This window comes from Labrus bergylta, chromosome 4, assembly GCF_963930695.1.
Source record: "Labrus bergylta chromosome 4, fLabBer1.1, whole genome shotgun sequence".
NCBI classification, from domain to species: Eukaryota; Metazoa; Chordata; class Actinopteri; order Labriformes; family Labridae; genus Labrus; species Labrus bergylta.
The window spans coordinates 11,607,018-11,632,482 of record NC_089198.1 but is presented as its reverse complement, the minus strand read 5'-3'; the positions used below and the strand labels follow the sequence as shown (position 1 = coordinate 11,632,482).

The 25,465-nt window shown below is 39.6% G+C and overlaps 1 protein-coding gene across 1 annotated transcript; it reads right to left on the bottom strand.

Annotated features, from left to right (window-relative positions):
* Positions 1-2,824: 2,824 nt before the first annotated feature.
* On the bottom strand, positions 2,825-9,113 carry LOC109996554 (proenkephalin-A). The gene is made up of 3 exons (XM_020650734.3): positions 8,765-9,113; positions 7,371-7,517; positions 2,825-3,725 (listed from the first exon to the last, which is right to left on the bottom strand). Exons 2-3 carry the CDS (start codon positions 7,512-7,514, stop codon positions 3,126-3,128), a joined length of 744 nt encoding a protein of 247 aa, XP_020506390.2. The 5' UTR covers positions 7,515-7,517; positions 8,765-9,113; the 3' UTR covers positions 2,825-3,125.
* Between the last annotated feature and the right edge of the window lie 16,352 nt (positions 9,114-25,465).

Here is a 25,465-nt window from a genome sequence, read left to right as displayed (position 1 = left end):
TGTATTCTGATTTTCACTTTGAGGTTTGGAGACATGATATTAGATGTTTAAAACAGACATGGGCGGTTCTAGCCAGGGGCCAATAGGGGCCAGTGCCCCTGTAACACTTAGCTTGGGCCACCCTGTGGATCACCCCTCCAAAAGGAAGAGCCCCCCTAATAACACAGTATTTGACTCAACAACCAGACTCACAATCTAGTATTAAAGACTGTTACTGAAACAAATATAAATCATGGTATTTAATGATGTGCACTCTTATTTGGCATAATATATATATATTTTTGATCATCTTTGTCTATTTTTCACTTGGGGTTAATGTTCCCCTTGGACAAAACAACTGGGCCCCAGTTTGGCCCCCTCAGTAAAAGTGGTCTAGAACCACCACTGAAAACAGAAGTTTAGAAGCAAGAGTGTCATTTCATCTGCTAACAGCTGTGAGTCTTGAGAGGGGAACTGTACAACATATTGCCAGTAAGCTCTGCTAATGCTCCAAGCTACAGTCCACACAGTAAAATCTGACATAGTCAGTGGGTGGCGTGGTATTGCTCTGTTGCACTTAAACCTCAGTAAAGAAGGCTAAACTCTTGGTGTATCTAAACTTCTCCGCTGTGCTCAACAATCTCATAAAACACAAAGCAAATCTAAACCTACTTGAAAGATGAAAGAGTTTCAGGCCATGCAGAGTGCTTGAGCTGGGATTTGGATGCAGGGTGCATTGTGGCAGCATCAAATCTACTCATGATTGAGGTAACAGGCTGGCCGAGGGCTGTTGGACTCTAATCCCACATTTCCTTAAAGGTGCCCAGAGGTTCACACAGCACAGCAAGAGGTAGGCCATGTATAAGATTTATGTGTTCTTATAGCCGCCTTATAGAGGATGCCTTTCAGCCCCTGGAGTCAGTGATCATTCACACTCACAGTTTCCAAAGCAGTGACATCTGCTGAAAGAGAGGGAGAGCTGCAGGCTGAAAGCTGCTGCCACATCCTGCCATCTGATACGGGAGAAATCTTGTGTCCATATCTCTGAGTAAAGTGCTCTGTGGTTGTCATGTGAATATGTTTTTTTATTTATTTCCTCTGCCAGGCCCAGTGGGAAGGTGATGACCTCCAAGAATGATCAAGGCTCAGAGTAGTTAGAGCTCATCTAGAGAAAAAGGCATCCAGGAAACGGAGCAGCTGTTTGTTTTGGGTCAGCAAGTCAGCAGGTTTCCATGCACGGTTAACTCGAGCTAAAGTCATCTATCTCTATTAGTCAATTTAATTGGAATACTGTCCTTGTCCAAAGTCGCCAGTTTAAAGGGTCGCACGTTGAACTGAAATACCGATCTGGTTTCCATTTAGTTCTTCAGGTTTCCAAATTGACAACTGAAATTAGTTGCAAGGATCATCAAAGTCTTGGATTCATCAATTGGCCCAACATGTAGACTATCTAAGGTGCCTTTAACATTTAAATCCAAGCAGCTGTACACAGCTTTCTGCTGGCGTCTCAGGGAGTGTTAGGAATCTTTGGGAGTTTCTTCTTCTCTGTCTCCTTGGTCTCCTCCTGGTGTCTTGTAGGTCCAATACTTTCAGAAAATGTTACTTCTTAATGTTAATGAAATAAATGATGTGCACCCGGTGCCTCATGCCAAAGACATTCTTGCAATATGCGTCTCTGTGGCAAAATAAACAGACAACAAACGATGTAACAAAACCAAACTACTACAAACAACTAGAATGACAGATCTTCACTGAACAAGATGTTTTTTTTACCTTTTTAAAGGGCGAGGTAAATAACATGCAATTATTGAGCTAAATGTATAATATGCAATTAAAATTGAAAACGACTCCACTGACCCGCTTTATAAGTTGCACATGGTAATTTTGCTCCCCCTCAATACAAGAGACATTAGCAGCGAGGGGCGCAGAAAAGATGTGACCCTGAATATATTACACAAGATGACCTCAAGGGGGCAGCAGAGGGATACATCCAATGAACTTAGACATAAGGAGCTAGTCATGCAGTGTCTCTGGATCAGAGCAGCAGACAAGACTAGCATGAGTCAGAGTTTTTTTTTTTCGCAGACTTTAGAAGATATCTGCCTGTAAGTGTGTAAAGTGTTGTTTGTTGAGTATGTTAGGTAAAAAAAGATTGTTTCCTAAGTTAGAAGTACAGCGATGTGATGCAGTAATTCAATCCAGTATGTGTGCATCACCCTATCAAACTAAGCTACACAGCTCACTCAGTCCATGTGGGAGAAATTGTTCCCACCCTGGAGAACAATGCGCCGGCTGCCACTACATTTTGGGCTTTTGGAGTTTTTAAATAATAAGCGCACTGATGGTGATCAGTCTTAACTAATCCATTCATACACATGTATTCACCGCAGAAGAAGAAGCAGTGGGAGAGACTTGGGGTTAAGTGTCTTGCCCAAGGACACATCGACATGAGGCTGCAGGAACTTGGTTTCTGTTAGAGTCCAAACCCACTCTTACCTACAACATATGATGAATATTGAAAATGTCCTAATAAATGTGTTTTTTATTGTTATGTCAAAAAAATCAAATTATGTGCCATACCCTTGGTTAATGTTAACTCGGGTTAATTCTAAACTGAATTATTTACTGATATCGAAGTTAACAACAGACTTTTAAAAAACTGTCCACCTCTGCTAAGTCTAGTGTGTATAGTTTAAAGTATGTTAAGTGTCAGGTCTACAGTAGAGTCCATGTGCTTGTGTATTAGCATACGAGGACTTTGTCACTGCGATTCAGTGCATTAACAAAAAAAAGTTTCACTTTTTGTCGAGCAGAGTTTTATAAATCAGAGACTGAAGCCACAAACGTCGATCAACAGATTCATTTAATAAATAACATCATCATCATCATCACAAGAACCAAAAAACAGAGCTTTCAAAGTGATTGGTGCACATCTGAACGGTACATGTTAATCTTATTCTTCATCACAGGACTAACTGAACAGATGGACGATGATGCAGCGTGTTATACAAAGCCGTGATGTCACATGGTCAGCATAACGTTGATTCAAACAGCAACAAGTCCAGACTACGAGATGATTGGTTGAAGAGAGAGGAGGTGGAGTTGAGTAGTTGGGATTTGAAGGGTCATACTGTAAGTGCGGTGTCCTAGTCCATGAACCCCCCATACCTCTTCTGTAGCTCACTGCTGCTCTCCCATGCCCGTTTCAGCACCCCCCCACTCTTGCTGCTGTCCACCAGCCACTCGGGCCGGCCTACGCGCCTCATGAACCCTCCATAGCGCTTCTTGAGCCCCCGACCCAGCATCGCCTCCAGCAGGTCACTGCGCGCCGCCCCTTCTTCAGCCCGACGCATGAAGCCCCCATACCTCTTCACCTCCTCGCCTCCCTGACCCTCCCCCTCGCCGCCGTGCTCCGTCGCTGCGTTGAGGAACTTTAGGATCTCAAGGCGAATATTTTCTTCCTCGTCCTGGTTCTCGGGGTCCTCTAGCGCCCCCTCTGGAGAGGGGGAGCGGCGGGACATGAAGCCACCGTAGCGCTTCATAAAGCCGCCGTACTTCTTGGCCAGCAGGTGTTCAGGCGATGTTGCAGCGTTGACGTCGGTTGCCATGGCACCAGCTGCTTCCTGTTCTTGCTGTTCATGGGGGTCGACGTCCAAACCGATCTGGGCGTCCTCCGCCAACAGGAAGTCCCGGCACAGGCGGAGCTTCTGGCTGTCCAACCCGCCCTTACACTCAAGTGAGCATGTCTGGAAAATACATCAAAATCATCCAATCAATTCAACGTTTCAAATAAATAATGAAATGTTTAAGCTGTAACCAGATTTTTTTTATGGCTTTGGATCTACCTCTCCTGATGAAACGTCAGAGTATGGAGTCATTTGTAAACCTTGACAGACATTCAAGATTGATGGACATTTGCATCTATTTGTGTTTTTATGAATGTTTGCAGTAGGGCTGCACAACAAATCCATATTTTATCATTAACGCAATATGCACAGGCCGCAGTAAATAAGAACATTTATTTATGCAAACAAGCATCTCTTCATCACTCAGCTTTGTGAACATTTCACACACTCTCACTATTTTCATGAAACTCAAGCTAGCTATCAGCTGACCTCAGAGAAGTTGTTGCAAATTGAGTGTTTAAAAAAAAGATTGATTTTGGATTCACGAGAAACTTTGCAAACAGCTTTAGCTAAAGCTAATACAAATTCTGTAATATTAGTTTATTTATCACACATTTTGTAATTTTAAAATGGGTTTAGACCACATTTCTTTCCTCATGCAGTGTGGACCTAAGATAAAATAGACTTCTAGTTCAAAATAATTGAATTATTATTTTAAGATTCAAATGTTAATAAGCCCTATTTAAGCCTATAGAAAGTCACTGCATTTGTTTGGAATATGTTGTGACTGTTATTTTCTGTTCTCACACTGAAGTTTATGATGAATTGTTACGATTTTTAAAAGTGATCATGTTAACTGGCGACTTTCAGCCAATCGTGTCTGAGATTATCATCGTTACAACAGATGTTTAGTTCTTTACCGTAATGTCAATCATGTCTTTTTTAACCCGCCATGTCACAGCTAAAATCAACTACCCAACCGTGGTCATGTATGGCTCCAAAAAAAAAAGAAAAGATGACCACTACCTGATGCCAAATAGCTGCTTCAAAACACAGTCCTCAACGAACCATGACCAACCAATGGCTGATATCACGGTTGCTCCACCCACTGTGGCTTTGACCTGAGTACTGCATCTTTAATATATCTCTTCCCTGGGTTTAATGTTTAGTTTATCAAGTTTGTATCCTGTCTTGTTCTTTTTCCTTTTCTTGGCTGTTGCAAACTGAGCATCGTGACTTGGAAAGGAAATCGGACTCGGTCTGACAATAAGCTTCCATCCTCATCGTCACTGTGTGAGCGCTGCTCTCCAGCATTGTGCTCACACAGAGCAACACAAAGAGCAAAGGAAAGAAAGCGAGAGGGGGGGGGAGATTAGAGCAGATGTTTTTAGAGATCACAGCAGCTTGTTTTATCTCCTATTTCACCCTCTGACTCCCTGAACAAACAGAGAAAAACACTTTCTCTTCTTTAAACCATCTGTTTTATGACCCCTCCTCACACCTTCATACTGTATCTGATCATCTAATGGAGGCCCCCGCCCACCCACTCTGATTGCTGTTTACCCCAGGCCTCCTATAACCATGCGAGTCCATATAACCTCTGACTGGAGTCATCTGCAGGGCCTGAGGGGGTTCGGAATAACAACCCCCCCACCTCCCTCCTCTTATAGTCATTGGATTTCAGTTATTCCACCATCAGAGTCCCATTTGATGACATGAGGGGGGGATTCTTGCTGAGCTTTCACTGCCGCCGGCTTATAGAGACAGAATTAATGAAGAGGAAAATTGAATTGTGGACTTATTGGCACCTGAGGGGCCGTGAGGTGGAGAGCAGCCCCCTCTGGTGGCTGTGATGGGAAGTATAGACAAGTCACGATCTTTTAAACGGGGGGAAACCGACAGCAGGGACCAAATATGGATAAATAAAATATGAATGTAGGGGAATGAAACCAATCTGAATTAAGTCAGAGAATTTAAAGGGGTTTGTAAAATTTGATACAATAATATTATATTATTATAATATTATATGCTATAATCTATTTTCCTCTCATGTAGTGTTGGGTTATGACTGTCTTTTTTGTATTCATTTACAAGTTTGATGTATGATGTGAAGATGTCTTTAAATGTTTTGTTTTGTCCACAACCCCAAATAATGATTCAGTTTACTGTCAGAGAGGAGGAACGAGAGCAGAAAATATTCATATTCAAGATACCAGAATCAAAATCGTCAGACTTTTTTTTTTTTTGTCTTTTCTGAGTAATAAATGATTAATAAATCACAGCAGATGATGATTTTTAATCATTGAGAAGTACGGCATTAATGGACTCAGGTCAGGTCCACTTCTATTTGTTTTTCTATCATTTTAAATGATTGCCTCGATTACACTAAAATAATAATTTCATTTGTACATGTGGAGTCTGTCGGTGCTTTTCAGGCGCACATAAAAACACTTTCATGTCTTTTAAATGTGGTTACATTTGTTTTATTTCTTCATTTCTAGCTGGCTCTACGTGTTTTAAGTTGTATTCAACTTGTTTTTATTGGAATAAAACAATTGCGAGACTATAGAATTATAGTAAGAGATGTGAATGAGAAAAAAAGGAGAACAGCCAGGGCTGGAAAAGTAATGAGAAAGAGAGAATACGAAAAAGGAAAAAAAGACAAATGCTCTCAGTAGAGAGGTGTGGAGTATTGACTTGAAGCGTTCAGAACAATATGAGCACAATCACATCGAAAGGAGATGAAAAAGAGAGAGAGAGAGAGGGTGGAGAAAATGAAAGTAGGGAGGGGGAGGAGGAGGAGAGAAAACCCTCGAATAAAAAAATCTATGAAAGGAGAAGAGTGCAACACTTATGGTGATTACAGTCACCGAAAGACTGAAGATATGAGGAATAAAACTGTGAAAGAGAGGTGGAGGAAGGAGGATGAAAGGATGGGACAGAGAGACGAAGACAGCACCAAATATTCTCTGAATGTCTTCATTTGTGATTCATTAAAATATCCCAAAAGGTAGCCAATGAACCGAAGAACGTCTGCTTGTATCATAAATATAAATCTTGTCATGTTTTTTATAATGTTATTGAGAGTGAAGCAGAATCACAACATGTCAACAGATGTTATCATGTGTTGATATATTCTCATTTATCATTTTGACTGATTAAGGTCGTCAAAATGTGTGATGATTTGATACTTTTTAATACCAAAACGATTCTGTTTTTGTTACTTTAATGATGGATAGCATTGATACATTTGTTAAGTAAGGTGCAAAGGAGAGACACAAATCCATCAAAAATTGCACATTGTCGAAAATTGCGCAAAAACATTGGCAACATTTTCATGCTGGTTCAGTTATTATTTTAAACCATGAGCTGTGCGTGGGAAAAACGAGAGACAGCGATGTCTAAATTGTACAAATTCAGAGGAGCAGGGGGAAACCCTCGCTCCTCTCCGGCTCTAGCGCCAACGAGTTTGTGCAATCAAGACATTAAGCAGGAGTTTGGTCATTGTAAACAATAAATGAGCCAATATTAGGTGTCTAGGACTTATATTTGGGTTGCCACGGTAACAAACAGGTATCGATATTGTTTGCTTTTTTGCAAGTATCACATACATTAATTTAATACATGGTTTAAATCTGTTTTATTACCACTGTTTGAATCCCTGTGAGATAGATTTCTATTTGAAACGTATCGATCATTCGATTTTGTTTTTAAAGATACACATATATTAAACTGTAGTAATAATGAGACGTGTAGTGACATTACCAGGGAGGAGAAGGCAGACTGTTGTCCTAGCAGGCGGTACACACACAGTGCACACTCCTTCCCACAGTCCGAACCCACAACCTGAGACACACACACCCCCAGAACCAGCATCCACACGCAGCTGCTGTGTGCGGGGGCCGCCATGAACTGAGGGCACACACACACACACACACACACACACACACACACACACACACACACAGAAAAAAATCTGTCAAATCATCCGACATTACACATTGAAAGAGCTCAATCTAAGATAGAATTGTAAGTTTCTCTCTGAGAATAGATCCGGTTTAAACCAATGTACTGCTCGTTAAAACGCTGCTTAAAAACAATGAAACTATAATACTATTAAAACAAAGACAAAGTGATAAACATTTTATAATTGGAGAGTCCTAATCAGTCTTTTAAATGAAGCATAGACTAAAAGATGAATATTTATATAAAAAAAAATATAAAACATAAAGATTATGTAAAGTATGGAAGCCCTAAGCAGACATGCATGAAAACATTTTATTTTACTCCCTTTTTAAGGTATGAACAAGTTTTTTTTTCTGGGTGTTTTCTCTAGATCTTGACTTAATTATGCCGTTAATCTCTGGATAACAACGCTGATTTTCCCGTTATTCACCTACACGGCTTCATATCAGAAAGTCTCCCAACATAGTCGCTATAAAGAGAAAACTACTTTACCACTTTTTATTACACTACTGTCCCTTCTACTCATAAAATTACTTAATATTGACGTAATCGTTTCTTATAGACTACAAATAAAGATTCATAAAAAAACAAACATTTAAAACATGCATTTAAAGTATGGAAGCCCAGAGTGGACATCTATCCACCAATACATGTCATTAAACTCTGTTTTCCCATGATACGCAGGACATTCAGGTTGTTGCCTCCAGATCTCAAGTGAATTATTTAAATTAATTAAATTATCATGAGAAAAACAGCCACCTTGCTATCCAGAGATGAACAGGCAAATTGACTCAGCATAATATCAAATGTACAGATGTATGTCCACCAAGGGCTTCCATAGAAAGCACTCAAATAATAACCTTAACTATTTCTATGTTGTAGTAGTGTGAGTTTGGTTACAGTAATGTATCAGACTAAGTCATATATGTATTTAAATTGTAGAGAGAGATATAATCAATCTGTCATGTAATCATTTTTAACACTTTATTTTACACTTTTACCACTTCAGGCTGCTGTTGACGCTTTTTATTTAAATAAAAAAAGACAGAAGAAGATTTCTGGAGAAAAATACTCTGAGATTTTATATGTAAAGCACTTCAACAATAACCCTGAACATTTCTGGTTGTGGAATTAATTGAAGTTGTAACTTGTAGCATTATTTATAATGAATAATAAAGACGGTATTTTCTTACCTTCGTGTTTTTAGAAGTGATAAAGAAGCCGGTTTGTTCCGCGCGTGCCCTCGGGGGTGGGAAACTGTTCGGAAGCGCGAGCCTGTGAACCCAATATATGCGCACGCGGCTCCCTGTGTGGCACGCGGAGGCAGACCGGTCACGGATCAGCCAATCAGTGCTTGTCTATCTCTCCCTGTCTCTCGTTGTCTCCGGTTCTCCGTTAAGTGATCTACCGGGAGCTGGGTTCAAAAGAGAAAACACACGCGCACACTCTCTCATACACACACGCACACACCTGTTCAGCGCGTGAAGAGTCCACTCAGAGAGCTCGAGGAGGTTCTGCTGCGGCTCGTGCCTCTGCGGACTGTTTAAGTAGTTTGGTTAGCCTACGTCAGAGGGGGTATGGAGGAGGTATGGTTGGAGGGGTTTAAAAGCGTGATAAAGTGACGTGACAGACACACACACACACACACACACACACACACACACACTGAAACACAGTCATGTGTGTTTTATTACCTCTCAGAAAGTCTTTGATATAAACCGCACTGTACCGTGCAGGTTGTGTGTGTGTGTGTGTGTTATAATTAAAGAGCTTTGTGATCAGCTCATCATATTTTATCATCGCTGTTCTGAATACTGTTTGATATCTGATCACAGATGGAAACTCATTCATGCGTTTGATCATTTCCCCTCACACACAGTGAGACCTGTTCACCACATTATGTATACATCACTACATGGCTGTGATGTAACTTCAACAAGAGGAAATGTGACGTCAGGACTCAACAGTGATTGTGTGCTGATAATTCTGTGATGTGCAAGTTACTGAAAATTACAGCTAACTGAGTCACTGCTTCATAAAAGAAATGAGTGTGGCCTCGGTGGCGCAGTGGTTGGTGTGCGCGCCCCATGTTCGTAGACTGCGGTCCTCCAGGCGGGCGGCCCGGGCTCTGCGGCCCTTCCCACATTTCCCCCCCCCCCTCTCTCTCTCTCTCTCTCTGATTTCTTGCTCTATCAACTGTCCTATCGCTCCATTAAAGGCACGTAAAGACCAAAACCAAATCTTGAAAATAAAAAGTAATTCATTGCTTGGGAAAATAACTTCAGTTTCCTTCTTTTTTTTTTACTTCACTACTCATATTTATAATGATATTAATAACAAATTTCATAAAACATTGTAGCCACTTCCAATATGTATTTTGTATTATACTTTGCTGTCAGTTAGTTTAGTCCTGGCTTACAGATCGTGGAGCTGGCAGTGATTTAAAATCAAGTCTTGTCTGTTTGGATGGCATAGCTCCTATTTGTTACAAAGTGCTTCACAAAGGTGGACAGGAACACAAGCACGACAATAATGTGCAGATAGGATAAAAAAAAAAAAAAAACATTAGATCACCTCTGGATTTGAAATATAAGCGAGGAACTGTTTAAAGGCCCTGAACAGATGATGCAGGCGGCTGCTTGAATAGAGGCACAGTAAGTCTGTTATGTATACAGGAGCCATGCCATGCAGGGTCTTTTATGTGATTAATGAAATCTGAAATTGATTCTGAACTGAACTGGAAGACAATGAACGGAGGAAAGAATTGGAGCGATACGAGGTTGACAACCAGTGTTTGTTAAAGCTTTGATTCACCACTGATCTACCTGATGACCTGTGGTCATGAGGGTAATGAATGAGAGCACAGATACAAGCGGCCGAAATGAGTTTCTTTGGCAGGGTGTCTGGGTTCAGATTTAGAAACAGGGTGAGGAGCTCAGAGTATGGGAGCCGGATGAGGGTACTCAGTCCTGATTAGGATGCCTCCTGGTCGCCTCCCTTTGGAGGTCTACCGTGCATGTCCAACTGGGAGGAGACCTCCGTGTAGACTCAGAGCTAGCTGGAGGGATTTTTATAATCCTTCTAGCCTGGGAACACCTCGGTATCCCTTAGGACGAGCTGGAAAATGTTTACTGGGGAGAGGGACGTCTAGGTCAACTTGCTTAGCCTGCTGTCCAGATCCCGGAGGAGAGGAAGAAAAATGGATGCATAGATGTTAAGAGACACTAGAGTTGAAGTTGTGAGACTCACATTTTAAATCTACCTGGCATAGATGAGCGTCTGCCTAGCTCTGGAAGACAACTCAACCTGCACTGATTTCACAATGGACATACAGTACCTCATTAACCACAATCACCTGACAACACCTCCTTCCAATTAGTGGTCTATTTAGGCTGCAAGATTCCCAGTCCCTCCCACTGTTCCTTCATTGTCAGCTCTGACCTGCAGGTGTCATCTCACCACTCCTCAAATTTCTGCCTGTAAAATAAAACTGCGAGGAGCGGTGAGGTCGGCGCCTTGATGCCAAACACAAAATAGGTTCAGCTGCTAAATGTGTGTGAATGTGTTGGTTAATTCCGATGGACACTTTAAATAGCAGCCTCTGCCATCAGTGTGTGAATGTGTAGGTGTGACCTGCGGTGTAAAAGGGCTTCGAGTAGTCAGAAGACTAGATGAGCGCTATACAAGTCAATTTACCATTTAAAATGTGGAGTGCACGAGATAGAGATAAGACGACATTTCAACAGTATTTTTGAGAAAACGTCAGAGACAGAATATATGACTCGATTGGCCCGGTTTTTCAGATCGTCCAAAAAACGAAGGGCTTCATGACTGTGAACACCTGAGATGTCGAGGACTCCTCAGAATACCTGCTGCATTGCTCTGCCAACATCGCCAACTCACCCACCTCAGTGTCTGCGGGCCAAAACCACAGCACAGAAAAGATACGCCTCCAAGGTAGAAGGTTTGACATCAGCACTGAGCGGCATTAGAGAAGAATTAAGGCTCATAGCAGGTAGCTCTTTTCAGCTTGTCAGTGCACCAGCAGGCTTTGACAAAAACATCGTGGGCTTCACAGCCTGATCACAGGCCAGCTGAAATGATATCGTGGGTGTCATGGGCCGTATTACTGCAGCACTAGAGGCCAATACCTTATGAGTGGTGAAAGTAAGCTTCAGTCACAGCTGAAGTCAGCAGAAGCTTACCAACAAGAACACACACAGGAAGTTAAAAGAATGAAACACATGTATAGACAATGATAAAATATTTTAGTTTTTATTTTATAACCTTATATTTCAATCATATGCTGAATGTCGGTGAGCTTGATTTACTTTACTATTTATTTTACAGTTTTTCGCATTCGCTTTGCCTCAATTCTGAAATGAGAAAAAGTATTTTTCAATTAAGCTCAAATCTCAAAAAGAAAAAGTCAGTCGTTCACAACAGATTACAATTTGTCATCATTCAACCAAAGGGGATTGTTTTGTGTGCAAAATAGTAAGTACAATTCTCTCTACGTCTGCATACAAAAAACACTTGTATATGGCTCACTGATCAAAACTGATGAGATGATTCTCAGGGAAATTGTCAAACTCTTCACAGCGCATAAACTTCCTTTCATTGTTTGATCATCAAATGCAAATTCTTGATTTAATTGTCAAAATCAGTCAGACATTTATATGTATGTATATGCTGTAAATGTCCATGACATTGAGTGTTTATGATGTCTGCCACAGTAAATTGGATATAGACCCTTGAGCAGGGGCTTGTCCAGACTTTTTGGACTGGGGTGGCCCAACTGGGGCACTGACTTGTTTGTGTGCATACACATGAATGATGAACATTTATTTACCCCTTCTGTCTGCACTCATCACATTGGCTTTATAGTAACATGAGATAATGGCAACATAAACATCTTCCAAACTTAATTCTTCAAAGATTCAAAACAGTATTTATGTCGAAAGTCACAATTTGAAGTATTTTAAAATTTGCAACAGAACATCTGCACACTGAAAACTATGAGCTGCCTGTAACAACACAGTCTGCTTAGTGGATATCAGCAGTCACACCTCTGGCAGGGCAAATAGCCAATCATAGTTAAGGATTTTGAGGTGGCCAATAAGATGTCAAGGGGGCCCATGCAACCTCTGGCTACCCCTCTTGACACAGAGTAAAGGACTAGGAATCACAATCAACCAATCATAATCAAGTTGGGAAGCATATACTTTATATATTCTCCAACAGCACAATCACCATCGTTTTTGAACATGGAGGAACCTGAACAGCGGCTACATGCTCATGGAAGAGGAAGAAGTAAAAATGCGTAGTGGTAGTGGAGGACGTAACAGAGGAAGAGGAAGAAAACAAAGAGTCCCTGATGAAATCTAAACCACACATGTGGACCATGTCATAAAACCATGTGCTTTCCATGGGAGAGGCTGGTCAGAGAGTGCAGCCTAATATAATCAGGTCCAAAGTGTCATCAATAGTGCAAACCCTTAGAAAGGAAAACAGGTAAAAGTACACATTCTTTACTGTTCAAAACAATACAACACAGTACAATTGCACATGATATACCATGAAACATGATCTATTTATGAGTTCTGCATGTATAGGGCTGCTCATTGACCAAGCGGCAACCTCTGGTCTTGAAAAATGAAGCCTATGCTGAAGTGCAAAATCCTGCAGTTCATCGAGTGTCCGCTTGAGGCTGGCGCTCCAGGAACACCGGAAGTCACGCATGACTGGCTAAAAAGCCGTTTTTACATCAGAAATGAACATGTTTACAGCCTGGTACAAAAAATAAATAGGTCTGATTAGTCCTCATGGTACAGGTGGTTGTTTAATATCAAACGGCTCCGTTTTGATATTAAACAACAATATGTGTTATCCCTAGTTAGGTGCGTAGCTGACATGATTGACAGGTTGGAGCGATGTAACGGTTCGTCAAGAGTTTTAAAACCTGCCCCAGCTTCGGCTCTAAACCTGTCGTTAGGTTGACTGAATGTTAGGCTGATGAGCCTCCGGAGCCCCCTGCTGTAACAGATGGCTGACATCACTCAGGCTTAGTCCATTGACATTTACTGGCTATGATATTGACCTCATGGGCGTGGTAGAACAGCAATATGAAGCCGTCAGCAAGTCCTGTGCAAGGAATCTCGAACATGGTCATCACCTCCATCATCCATCAGGCTGAGAAAGATCCAAACTGCAATCAGCGACGATAACAATATCTTAGCAAATTTTAATTTTCTTTCCACAGTAGGCAGAGTTTTGAAAATAAATAAAATGAGCACAACTCTACAACGCGCCGTTTGAGAGGAATAATGAACAAGTGAAAGAGCTGTGATACCTCTATGTTCATGTAAACCATTGCTGTGGTGTATTGCTGTTTAAAGGCAGTTTAAGACACAACTGAAGTTGAAGCTGTTGAAGTTGTTATATATAGTTCTTAATTTTGTGTGGAGCCCCCATATGCCATAAAATATTTCATTGGAAAATCTGCTTGGCAATAAAGCAAGCTTCTAACTGTGATTGTGATTGTAGTTCTGTGCTTACTATTGTCTTGAGGAATGATGAGGAGAATTTCATTCTCCAGTTTGAGAAATTTACTAATTTATTTCCTTTTATGGTGCACGTTGTGGAACACGTGTACAGTTCTATTATCATATGATAGTACCACAATGTTTTAATAGTCCTCATGAAGCTGATTTCATTCATTTTATTTCTTCATCTCACAAAAGTGGAGATGTTTTCAAATATGTTTCCAAGGTCACAAACTGAAAACACAGCATATTATATGGGAAAAGTTGTGTTTTTAGGACGTGCCTGCCCTCGTGTGTTTGCAAATGAGTCAGTGTGGGAGACGGCTCCTCTTCCTCTGCTGCAGAGTCTTCACCAGTCTCCTGAAGATGCACTCCAGCTGTCGTGACAATGTTGTGACATGCAGCAGACTTTTAGGGCACTATAAAGCATTGCTTCACTACAATCCAGGCATCTATCTGCTCTGAAGAATGCCGAAGGTGCCCTCAATCTCTTACCATGTTATGTTGCGTGTCAGATAGTCAGTTGGTTTGATTGTGCAATGGATTCATCATTCCCGGTTGCAGTTGGTAGCCACTGTCACCAATTAAAGAAACTGCACTTTTTTTGCTACACATTTCAGAGTTTCCAGATAAATGTTTTCTTGCAAAAACTCGTTTCTTCATAAACTTCACGAGTAAACATTTGGCTTATTATTGACTTGTATGTCATGTTGTATGTCTTCAACCATTTTAACGTTGTTTAAAGGTATGTTAAGTTTGCATAACAAGCATGGTGAAGTAACTTCTGATTAACTAAAAACTCAACGTCTTGCGCTGCCTGTGAACAAGGTTAACAATCGGCACACATCCCCTCCATAAACAGTTCATTAACATGGCCACAGCATTTACAAGCTGATACCTGGTAACGGGAATACTCACGTTTTAAATCTGCCTGGCATAGATGAGCGTCTGCCTCGAGCATCATGCCGGCCTTTGTGACGGCAGCAGTGTATCCTTTATGTTAAATGATATATCGTTCAGACCTAATTTTTTCTACTCGTTAAAGCTTTCTTTCCCCAGTTGAACATGTTTAATGACATTTCAGTTTTCTATGTTCAGGAGTACAGCTGACATTTCTGCTACATGTCATCATGTGAAACCATCACTTCTATTTAGGTCAATTACATTTCTACATGAGCGTGTTTTTTTCCTCCAGTGATGATGTGTTTGAGACATACTAATGATGTTATATAAACCTTGCGTTTCCCCCTCAGTGATGTTTCCACACATGATGCTGGAGTTTGCAAGAGTGAAGGCTGAAGTTTTGTCGAGAGCCTGCTGCTCTCTTACTGCCCTTACTATTATAGATATGAGTATACCTGGGTTATACAGAGTGGTGGGCAGAAGTTGGGGGGTGCCGTAGATAGAAACGAATACCTTTCTACCTACCCATTTTAACTGATAGGCTATAGTGCATAATTACTTTTATTTATTTTGGTCTGTCTAAAAGCTTGAATTGAACATTTCATTATCAACTTAAATATCAAATGTATGCCCACCGACCAGGCCCCATTGTACAGACAAGGGCATACGAGCAATTTTTAAGGCACACACACACACACACACACACACACACACACACACACACACACACACACACACACACACACACACACACACACACAGTACGTAGGCATCAGGAACTTTTACACATAACACTAGTCAGCAAATTTACAAAGTAGCCAATCTTGCAACTACTTGGCCCTGTTAAGCAGAGCAGAGAAGAATATTCAAATATCCTACAAATTGCTTAACAGGTTTGTGTGCATTGAGCACAACAGAAATTATTAGTGTGAAAATACAGCTGATCTATGATGTTTAACTGCTTGGCAGCAGCTTATAATGAACCAAACTTTTTACCTTGAGCTGGGTGATCCAGTGAAATTACTCCCAACCCGGTCGCTGTCAGCAATATTATGTAGCCTCATTCATTTATTCACCCACTGATTTCTGAAGGCGGCTTTTAAAGTATGTCAACAGCAGTCTCCATCAGGGAAATTATATCTTGCCATAACTTTCAGTCAAACTAACTAACTAACTAACTAGCCACGTGCCTTATTATTCAATTCAATTCAAAACTTTTATTTTATCTCAAAAGACACTGAGTTTTGCCTCATTTACAGTGACATCGAGCAGGGGACACAAATAAAAAGCGAGTAGAAAAGAATGAATCATTATGAATAACTTTTATCCTTCATTTATAAAACATTTTTGCATTTCCATTTGGTTCTACTGGGGGTAAAAGCTGTGTGTCATCAGCTTAGCAGTGAAATTAGATATTGTGTCTTTGTATAATGTGGCTGAGCGGTAGCGATAGAGAGAAAATAAATTGGTCCCAATATTGACCCCTGAGGAACTCCAGAGTTTACCATGGAATGAGGGGGAAAATGCTTGCCAATAGACACACAACATCTACTATCAGTCAAATAGTAATTATGATAAATAAATAAAATATCACAGAGCATAGAGCAGGATTGGCAACCGTTTTTCCTGATGATTGACACTTACTTGATCAGACCTCCACCTCTTTGGTTAACTTTGTGGCTGCAGTCATCTGGAAGTTCACATAACACAATCTGTGCTTAATAACTTGTTTTCAGCAGCCTGACATTTTAATTATTTAAACAGCGCAGACATATTTCATCCCCATGTCACATTTTCTATCAGTATGTTTTCTTTGTTAGACACACAGTCCTTCACCTCTGTCTGTTTTTTTCATTACTGGCTGTGTAAATGTGACTAATACATTACCTTCTCTAGCCATCTACGAAGAATGTATGTTTATTCAGAGCTCTGCATTATTAACTCTAAGTTTTATATTGTACAAACACACACACACACACACACACACACACAGACACACACACACACAGTTTCATACCCCTCTTATCTCTCCCTCACAGATAGGTGTTATCATGTCTCAGGTGAAACAAAGACAAGCTTTTTAATTAAGAGAAGGTGTTCTGCTAACATCACCACACAGCGCTCTGTTTGTTCCCAACACTTATTTGTCAGGAACAAGAGCCTCAATAAAGATTAACCAGCAGTGTCAGTCAAGAGTTGTATGTGTGTGTGTGTGTGTGTGTGTGTGTGTGTGTCTGTGCGTGTGTGTGTGTGTGTATGTGTGTGTGTGTATGTGTATGTGTATGTGTATGTGTATGTGTATGTGTATGTGTATGTGTAAGTGTGTGTATGTGTGTCTGTGCGCGTGCGTGTGTGTGTGTGTGTGTGTGTGTGATTAAATTTGTGCTTGCTTAGCAGAGCAGCGTGCTTAAAAGTGTTTGTATTTTTTCTAAAAAGAACACAACAGCACTTTTTCAAAGTCAGCTGTATATTTTGTAGTGAAATGTTGGTGTTAATTGTCAAAAATGCAGAGTGTGTTTTTATTTAACAAAAGTTAGTGTTGTTTTCACTGTCATGCATGGCATTCCTGATGGTGGTGTGTGACTCTATTTTCCTTGTGTTTTTCAGTGCTGTTAAAAGCAGGTGTGTGAGCATGAATGTGTGTCTATGTGTCAGCCGTCTGAATGACTGCTTCCTGCCTAATGACAGCTGGAATCTGCTCCAGCACCCCACGACTCCGTCTAGGATAAACAGTATAGATAAGGAATTGAGGGATGAATGAAATCATGTGATGTTGTATGGATAGTATCATGTTTGCTAAGGCTAACAGTAGGGGGCAGTGGTGGCTACTGCGGTTTTCTATATGGGGTGGGAACAATTTCTCACAGATGAACTAGGATGTATAGCTTAGTTTATTACTATTTATTTTTTTACCCCAAAAATCGTTCCTACAAAAACTTTAAAAGGGTATTGATGTCAACTTCTCATTTTGTCAACCATATCGAGAAACTTACATAATCATATTTTTGACGTCCCAACTTCTGTATCTTCTGGCAAAAAGACTCAGAATTTGTACTTGTAATGTTGGAAAATAGTTTGGATTTCTAACTTCTTTTTTATCCTCTGAAACAAATCAATACTACAGTACATCATCAACCTGATTCGAGCAAATCTCATCTCATCCAAATAATCAAACAGTAAACCATCCTTTCTTATTTTTATATTATCAATTTGATTCTGTAAAAATAATAAAGCTGTCAAAACCTTAAATATGAGTTGAATAGTTTAAACGTTTGTTAGCTGAAGCTTTGACTTTTTATTTTGATATTGTTGTGTTGTTTTGTTTGTGAATTTAAAAATGTAACAACTGAAACACCTCTTCCCATTTTGCTCACAGTTTTATCAATTACCACTACCACTAATGGTGGTAAAATTTTGTTCAGTTCACCTACTGAGGAAGCAGCTGCATATACTGTTGAATCATTTGCGTCAAGAGGAAGATCATTAGTAAAAACATAAAACATTTAGTGGCCCTGAACAGCTACCTTGAGGTACTCCACATGTAATGTGTGTAATTTTTGCCGTATACTGTCATTGAAGAAAACTGTCTGCTTCCTATTTGTTAGGTAGCTATCCATTGATTTGAATGCAGTAAAAGTAAAACCATAATGTTTCAACTTTCCTAATAATTAAAGAATGGTATACGAGGAATAAACAAGGACCCTGCTCTCCCTGTTTCATGTAAAGGCTGGTCAAAGACAAAGCCTGTATTTTCTGCTAAATTAAGCTCTTCCTTTATGCTCCTCATCCATTGACGTTTTCTTTGTCAATGTTCTCTATATTATCTTTTTTTCTGTAAATATTGCCCAGCCTTTCCATGGTTTATGGTGTTTGTTCAGACGAGAGGGTGGGACTGTGAAGCAGGCTGTTTATTCTACAAATTTCCCAGCCTCCTCTAAACATGAATTGTTCCAAATTTTTAATAGTTTCTGCAGGCAGAGTGCAGTGTTTTTTTTTCTTCTCTTTTTTGTTTTTGTTTTACTCCCCAAAGACCACCTTCATCACTTTTAGTTTCAACTCTGACCTCCATGTACTACAATTAAATTAACGTATTCACGAGGTTATGACAAGATAACACGGTAAATGGAGCACCAGTAATTTCTATAATTTGTGTCATTTTGTTCCTGCCTCCTACCACAATCGACCACTGAGGTTTTTAATGAATAGATGTGTCTCCTCTCGTCTCGGCCTGTACTCACTGATGTTTTTTTTATCAACCTTGAAGCCACGAGTGGACCTCATGTTTATATTTAACATTTTGACTCTGCGCTGGGATGGAGGCCCTTAATTGTGAGTGTAAGCAGGACTTAATGTGTTTCTGCAGTGAAAACACATCAAATGAGTTTTCAAAACCTTCCCATTATATCATTTTTATTAACTTCTTTTAAATCTTTTTTTTCTACCAACATATAGTATAAATATAGTGTGTTGTGTGGAAAGTCAAACAAAAGGCAAGAGTAGCAAGGTAAATAAGGGAGCAGTCTTTATCTGTCTCTCCTTCACCCGTCTCCCCACAATGAGGAAGGGTTGTTGGACTGTCTTGGCTGCAATTCATTTGTGAATCAGACCCTGAATTACATGTTTCCCTTATAAACAATGTTCAGCAGACCTTGAGATTGGTTTTTGACTCCCATGATATTTTACAAATTAGCAGTAACACATAAGCTATATAAACCAAGCTATATTTTAAAAAATAGCATTGCCCGTTAAAACGATGTTACAGGCAGGCCGTCCACCAACAATCCTGAGGACCCTAAGAGAACTCAGGAGCTCGCAGCAAAAGATGTGTTTAGTAACTGAGATTTACAGATAGCTACATGCAGTAATATGATGTGAAACAGGTATTAAAAGTGCAAGTGAGTTTATTAGCTTTACTTTGATAGCAGAGCAAATACTGTCTTTTAAGCCTTTCAATGGCTGTGAACTACAATAGCTTCTGCATTTAAATATCAAAATGTTAAAAGAAATGTTTAAACAATGTTTTTAAGGGGGAGAAGAGGGGCTGCCAAACTGATAGAACATTTTGAGATACTGTAGTAACAGGCCTGAAACAATGGATCAATAAAATTACTGAAGTTATATAACATATAACAAACCTGAATATACATATTGTGTAAATATGGGGTCATAAATGAGTGTATGTGATATGACCAGTTGTGCTGCAGGAAGCGAACATTCCCTCTGTATGTTAGGGGTGTGTTTGTCAGATCAGGTCACGACTGTTTGTGCCTCTGGGATGTCAGACATGTTGTCTCTCAGCTGCAGCTTCAGACCTCCAACCGGCTGAAACTCTTTAACCCCTCCAGCTCCTGCTCCCACTCTCCTTCTCCTCCTCTTCTGTCCTTTAAGCAATACATTAACGCTCTTGTGGCCTTTCCTTGTTCTCTCTTCGTATTCATCCTTTTCTTTTTACCCTTCTGTCACATTTATTCATTCTCGTCGACCCCACACCTCTTTTATCTCCCTTCTATCCTCCTCTTCCTTCTTTGTCCTTGAGCTCACTTCCATCTCTTTCTTTTTCATCACTTTTTCTTATCCCTTCCTTTCTTCACTACTTCAATTCTTCACAGATAACACTCAGGTCAGCCAGTGGTTCAAACTATAATTTAACACCTATTCCTTTATAGGACAGAGCTGGACAAAACAGCATTGTTTTAAAATTATAATGAACAATCAGTTTCTCTCCAAGGTCGCTTTCACATAATGAAGTCCGGTGCACTTGGTGCGATTCAGGAGTGAAGTTGTAACATTGTTGCAGATTTTATTTGGTTTGCTTTCACACTGCACCAGCCAAATGTTGTGTACCATAGAACCTGCCATTAGTTTGGGCTGCAGCTCTGGTCAGCTGCAATCCGGACTAAAGTTGCACTATGACCCCGAAGTGAACAACAGGACAGTGGAAGAATAGCATCCCGTAGCGCAGACAGTATTCTGACCTATAAAATGGAGATAAAGTTTCATGTCGGCTGTGTCAGGTTAAACTGGCATATTGACCGGAGCGATGTGTAACCACATTTAGCACAGGCATCAGCACGTTAACCTGCAAGGAGGTCTGATGGCAGATTTTGTTAGCAATGCCAACGTTAGCCACACTTGGCAAACCTATTTGACATTATTTACAGACGGCCAAATTCAACTCATAATGCACATAATGTCTAACAATGTATTTCTGTTCACTTTACTTGTTTGGTTCAGCTTGCGCTCTCACCTGCGACAAACTGAAGTTCCTTTGAGCATTCACACATCCCCCTACCAAACAAACTAATGAATGAAGCACACCAGAGTTTGTTTCAAACAGACCAAACAGCTCAGGTGTGAATGCACCTTAAGTGGGCTACAGTACATCTCTAGAACTTCAGGTATAAACCTCTTGCATTTGTCAGTATATATGTGTTTTTTATTTATTAATATCATAAACACAGACAAAAATTCAATAAGCTTTCTCAGATAGTCTTTAAAACTCTCCGTCTCTGTGGTAACACTCTGAGTAGGTTAGCCGAGACGCCCCTCTCCATTCCAGTTTTCGATCTTTCAGTCACTGCTCAGAGGTCACGACCACAGGTGAGTGCTAAACCTAAAAATGACCAGCAAATAAAAAAGGTTTCTGGCTCAGGCAGTGGTCAGCGGTAAGACATCTCATCACTACTGATGAAGCACTAACACCTTTATCGATCTCGTGCTTTATTTTACCCTCACATGAAACAAGAAAAGGAGATGTGTGAACTTTTCACTCGTGTCAAAGAAACATGTTCTCTGACTCTGAGCTGCTGACTCTCATCCTGACAGCCTCACACTCAGCTGCAAACCGCCCCCGTGCCTGCTGCTGCTCACCGTTTGACAGAGGAACATTATGACATCGTCTGCAAAAGAAATGACATTCTTAAGGGTTTGCTGTACTTGATCAAAGTAAAAAAAAAAAAGAAGAAGTTAACTTTATAAGTTTGGAACCTTACAAACCTATCTCAAGCCATTCAGCCACATAATACCATGGTAACGGTTAAATACACAAAAAATAGTTTGCAAACAATGGGCTGAAGATGCTAGCAGAGTCAAATTTACGTAAAAGCTGATAATGTTGCTGTAGCTTGTCAGTCGACATGGTTCTTTGGCATCTCACAGCGACTTTGTCTGCTCTACCGCTCTCTGTTTGTCAACAATGCTCAATGTCTATGAGGGGGAGGTGTTTACAGCACTGTGTGTGTTTTACGACAGAGACCTATACGGTCGGCGGCAAAGTGTACGAAGACAAATCCTTAAATATTATTGTAACATTTAATTAGAGTGATTGTGTAAAAATATTTTGTGATTGTGTGTTACAACGGGGTAAGGGGGTCTTTAACTAATGTCATGCATACAGACACCTCTACACGTCTGCCTCGGGGCAGAAGTGGGTTATCGTCTGTTTCTCCTCCTTGTTTTAGATAGCACAAGATGTTTTATGTGATTTATGTAACAACAGTTTTTAGTTCTTGTGTAAATGAGATCTGCTTCTGATTTTAGCAGGTAAGATGACTGTAAATGATGTTTTATACCTTGGGGATTTTCCCTTTTTTTGCATATTGTTTGACTCTCTGCAGGGAAGAGAGACCATTGCCTGTGTGTGTGTATGTGTGTGTGTGTGTGTGTGTGTGTGTGTGTGTGTGTGTGTGTGTGTGTGTGTGTGTGTGTGTGTGTGTGTGTGTGTGTGTGTGTGTGTGTGTGTACTGCCTGAAAGCAGCCGGCTGCAGTCTGCTGCACTGAGTTCTGTGTTGTGATGAAAGTACAGAGAACAGGTAGTAAACATCATTTTACCTCGGGAGCTTTCATCAGATACTGCGAGAACAACATTTCCGGAAGGTGCCACAACAATAACAAGAAGAGAGTAAAGGCCCTCTCTGCCGATGAGTCATAAAAAGGGACTTAGTTTGAGAAAGAAAAGAAGCATTTTGTCCAAATAGGTCTACAGGAGGTTGCAGTCTGACAGAGCTCTTGTTGTGTTTGAGAGAAGGAAACATGTTTCCTGTTGTGTTGGGATGATTGTGTGATTAATGCTGATGGATTCTGTGCTATAGAAAATGCTCATGTGTTTCTTATTTTATCTGCTCTTTGATCGGCTGGTCATTCTGACTTGAACTTCATGTAGGTCAACAGTAACCGTCCTCATACATAATAGTGTTTTTTGTTTGTACTGAAGTTTCATAAGTAAGCCAGACCTACATTTTGTAAATATATTTATACAATTTAAAAAATGTGCAGGGATTTGCCTGCAACTTTTGATGGACGTATTATTCTCTCAGACACCTGTTTAAAAAAAAAAAAAAAAGCCGAAGTCACTGCTGACTGTCGTACAACACATACTGGATAAAAGTTACATTTTAAAAAAGTAAACATTTTCTAGACTAAGATTTTTTGATACCACTTGCTTTAGAACAACACAATCTCAGTTATTTAAAAGATCGCTAGAATCAAAAAATATGAATGCTTAAAAAACCCACAAACCTTCAATCATATTATAACCAGCAGCTGCTGTTAGAGAAGGAGAGAGCACCGTCCAAATCACATAAATATGATGGCAAAAACATTGCTAACATATTTGTACAATGAAGAAAGTTTGCAGGATTTTTTTCCATTAAAAACAAGAAATTACACTACACATGGGCGTCTAAGAATTATTACTTTTTTATGTCAAAACAGGTATTTTTATTGTTTGATTTTTACTATCATATCAAATTATGTTGTCATGACAACCCTAAACTGTATGGATTATAGAGAATCAAAGTAACAAAACAAACAAATAAACATGAAGAGACTGAACAGAAGCAGAAACAGTGAGGGGAAGTTATATGGTCTTAAAGCAATGCTTCTGTTTGCAGAATTTAAGATAAAAAATAAAGACTTTAAATCCACATCCATCACCACAGACTCACTACAAGTGTGTTATTTAAACCCCACAGACCGCCGACAACATGACTTTGTTTATTACCCTCATAATGACCAGTGGAGAGAATAATCCAGCCCGTCAGAGAGTCATTATCTCACCTTGAAAGACCTGATCTATCGTCCTCTACAGACTGAAGAAGACACAGCAGAAAGGCTGCACCCACTCCTTTAACCTTTAACCCTGGGAAATGTTGAAACTGTTTGAATCTGGAGTCATAGTAGAACCTTCAAAATAAAATATAAAATAAACGGAATAACACATTTCATGAGTTTTGTTTCTATTATACTGTATATGAAACATTACTGTGTGTATTTTTTCAATATGCCTGTTCAAAAATAATTCATAAAATTAAAAAAAAACATACACATCACTTTTTTTAACCACTGGAAGTTCAAACCTTTTGTTCCCCCCTCTGAGACTCGTTCCTTTTGACTTTATCCTTTAATGACTGTTTTTGATGTTGTTTACATCTTCATTTCAGTTCTTATATGATATATAAAAATGGAAACAAAAAACCAACATCATTGCATGTCCTGTATCATTTTCAGAGAATCCGATTTTTGTGAAAATTCATTGGGGAAAATACATTTATGAGCAAGTGCCAACAACTAATTAGTCATACAGCATTACAACAGAATGTATATAAATAAAAAACAAATATATGTCCACTCCAAATAAATCGGTTTGGTCTGCAACATATATATGAATGTGTATGATATTTTATTGGCTAAAAGGTTACTGCTGTTTTAACCATTGATGTGCTCATGACATTATGAATTGTATGAATTGTATCAGTCCTTGGTTTGTCTGTGATTGTATTTTATTTTCTTCATTAATGTTGAGAATTTGATTAATCATGTTTTTGTATTGTTGTTTTCTTTCTGTCTTCCTAACTACCAACTTACCAACTAATGGGGATCCAATGTAAATAAATAAATCAAATTATACAATTTAAGTCTTTGATAAGTTAACTTTAATATACAAAAGAGAAAACATAGCTGCATAATGCTTCATGAGTTGTAAATAGCTTATGCATCAATATGAGAAACACATTTTTCAAGTTGATTATATGTTATCCAGCCAATAATATATTGAATCATCAGTAACAATTCTGTTTTTCAAAACTTATTTTATTCAATCACTTCTGTGGACTAATTGATTTTCTTCATGTTTGATGAGTTGTATAAAAGGTACTACAGAGCGTTCTGTCCTCTTGAAAATTATTTGTGCACTTCATGTTTCTGGTTGTATTCATCAGCTATTAGGGAAGAAATAAAACGATAACCACTGACGAAGCAGAGATCTCAAACACTGTGTATCAAATGTGATTCATTTGTTTTTATATGCTTCATTGGTGCAACAGAAGGTGCCCTCTAACTACAGCTGCACTTGACCATTTTCTAAACATATTCTGGGTCCAAACAGACTCACAGTAAAAAGTGTTGTTTTGTTTGTCTCCAGTAGATGAGTTCATCCTGCTGCATTGA

What these genes read in the sequence shown, in the direction of transcription:
- LOC109996554 (XM_020650734.3), bottom strand. Translation starts at nt 7,514, where the DNA reads ATGGCGGCCCCCGCACACAGCAGCTGCGTGTGGATGCTGGTTCTGGGG. An exon ending in AGTCTGCCTTCTCCTCCCTG is followed by an intron (nt 3,726 to 7,370) that starts GTAATGTCACTA and finishes TGTATTTTCCAG; the next exon opens with ACATGCTCACTTGAGTGTAA.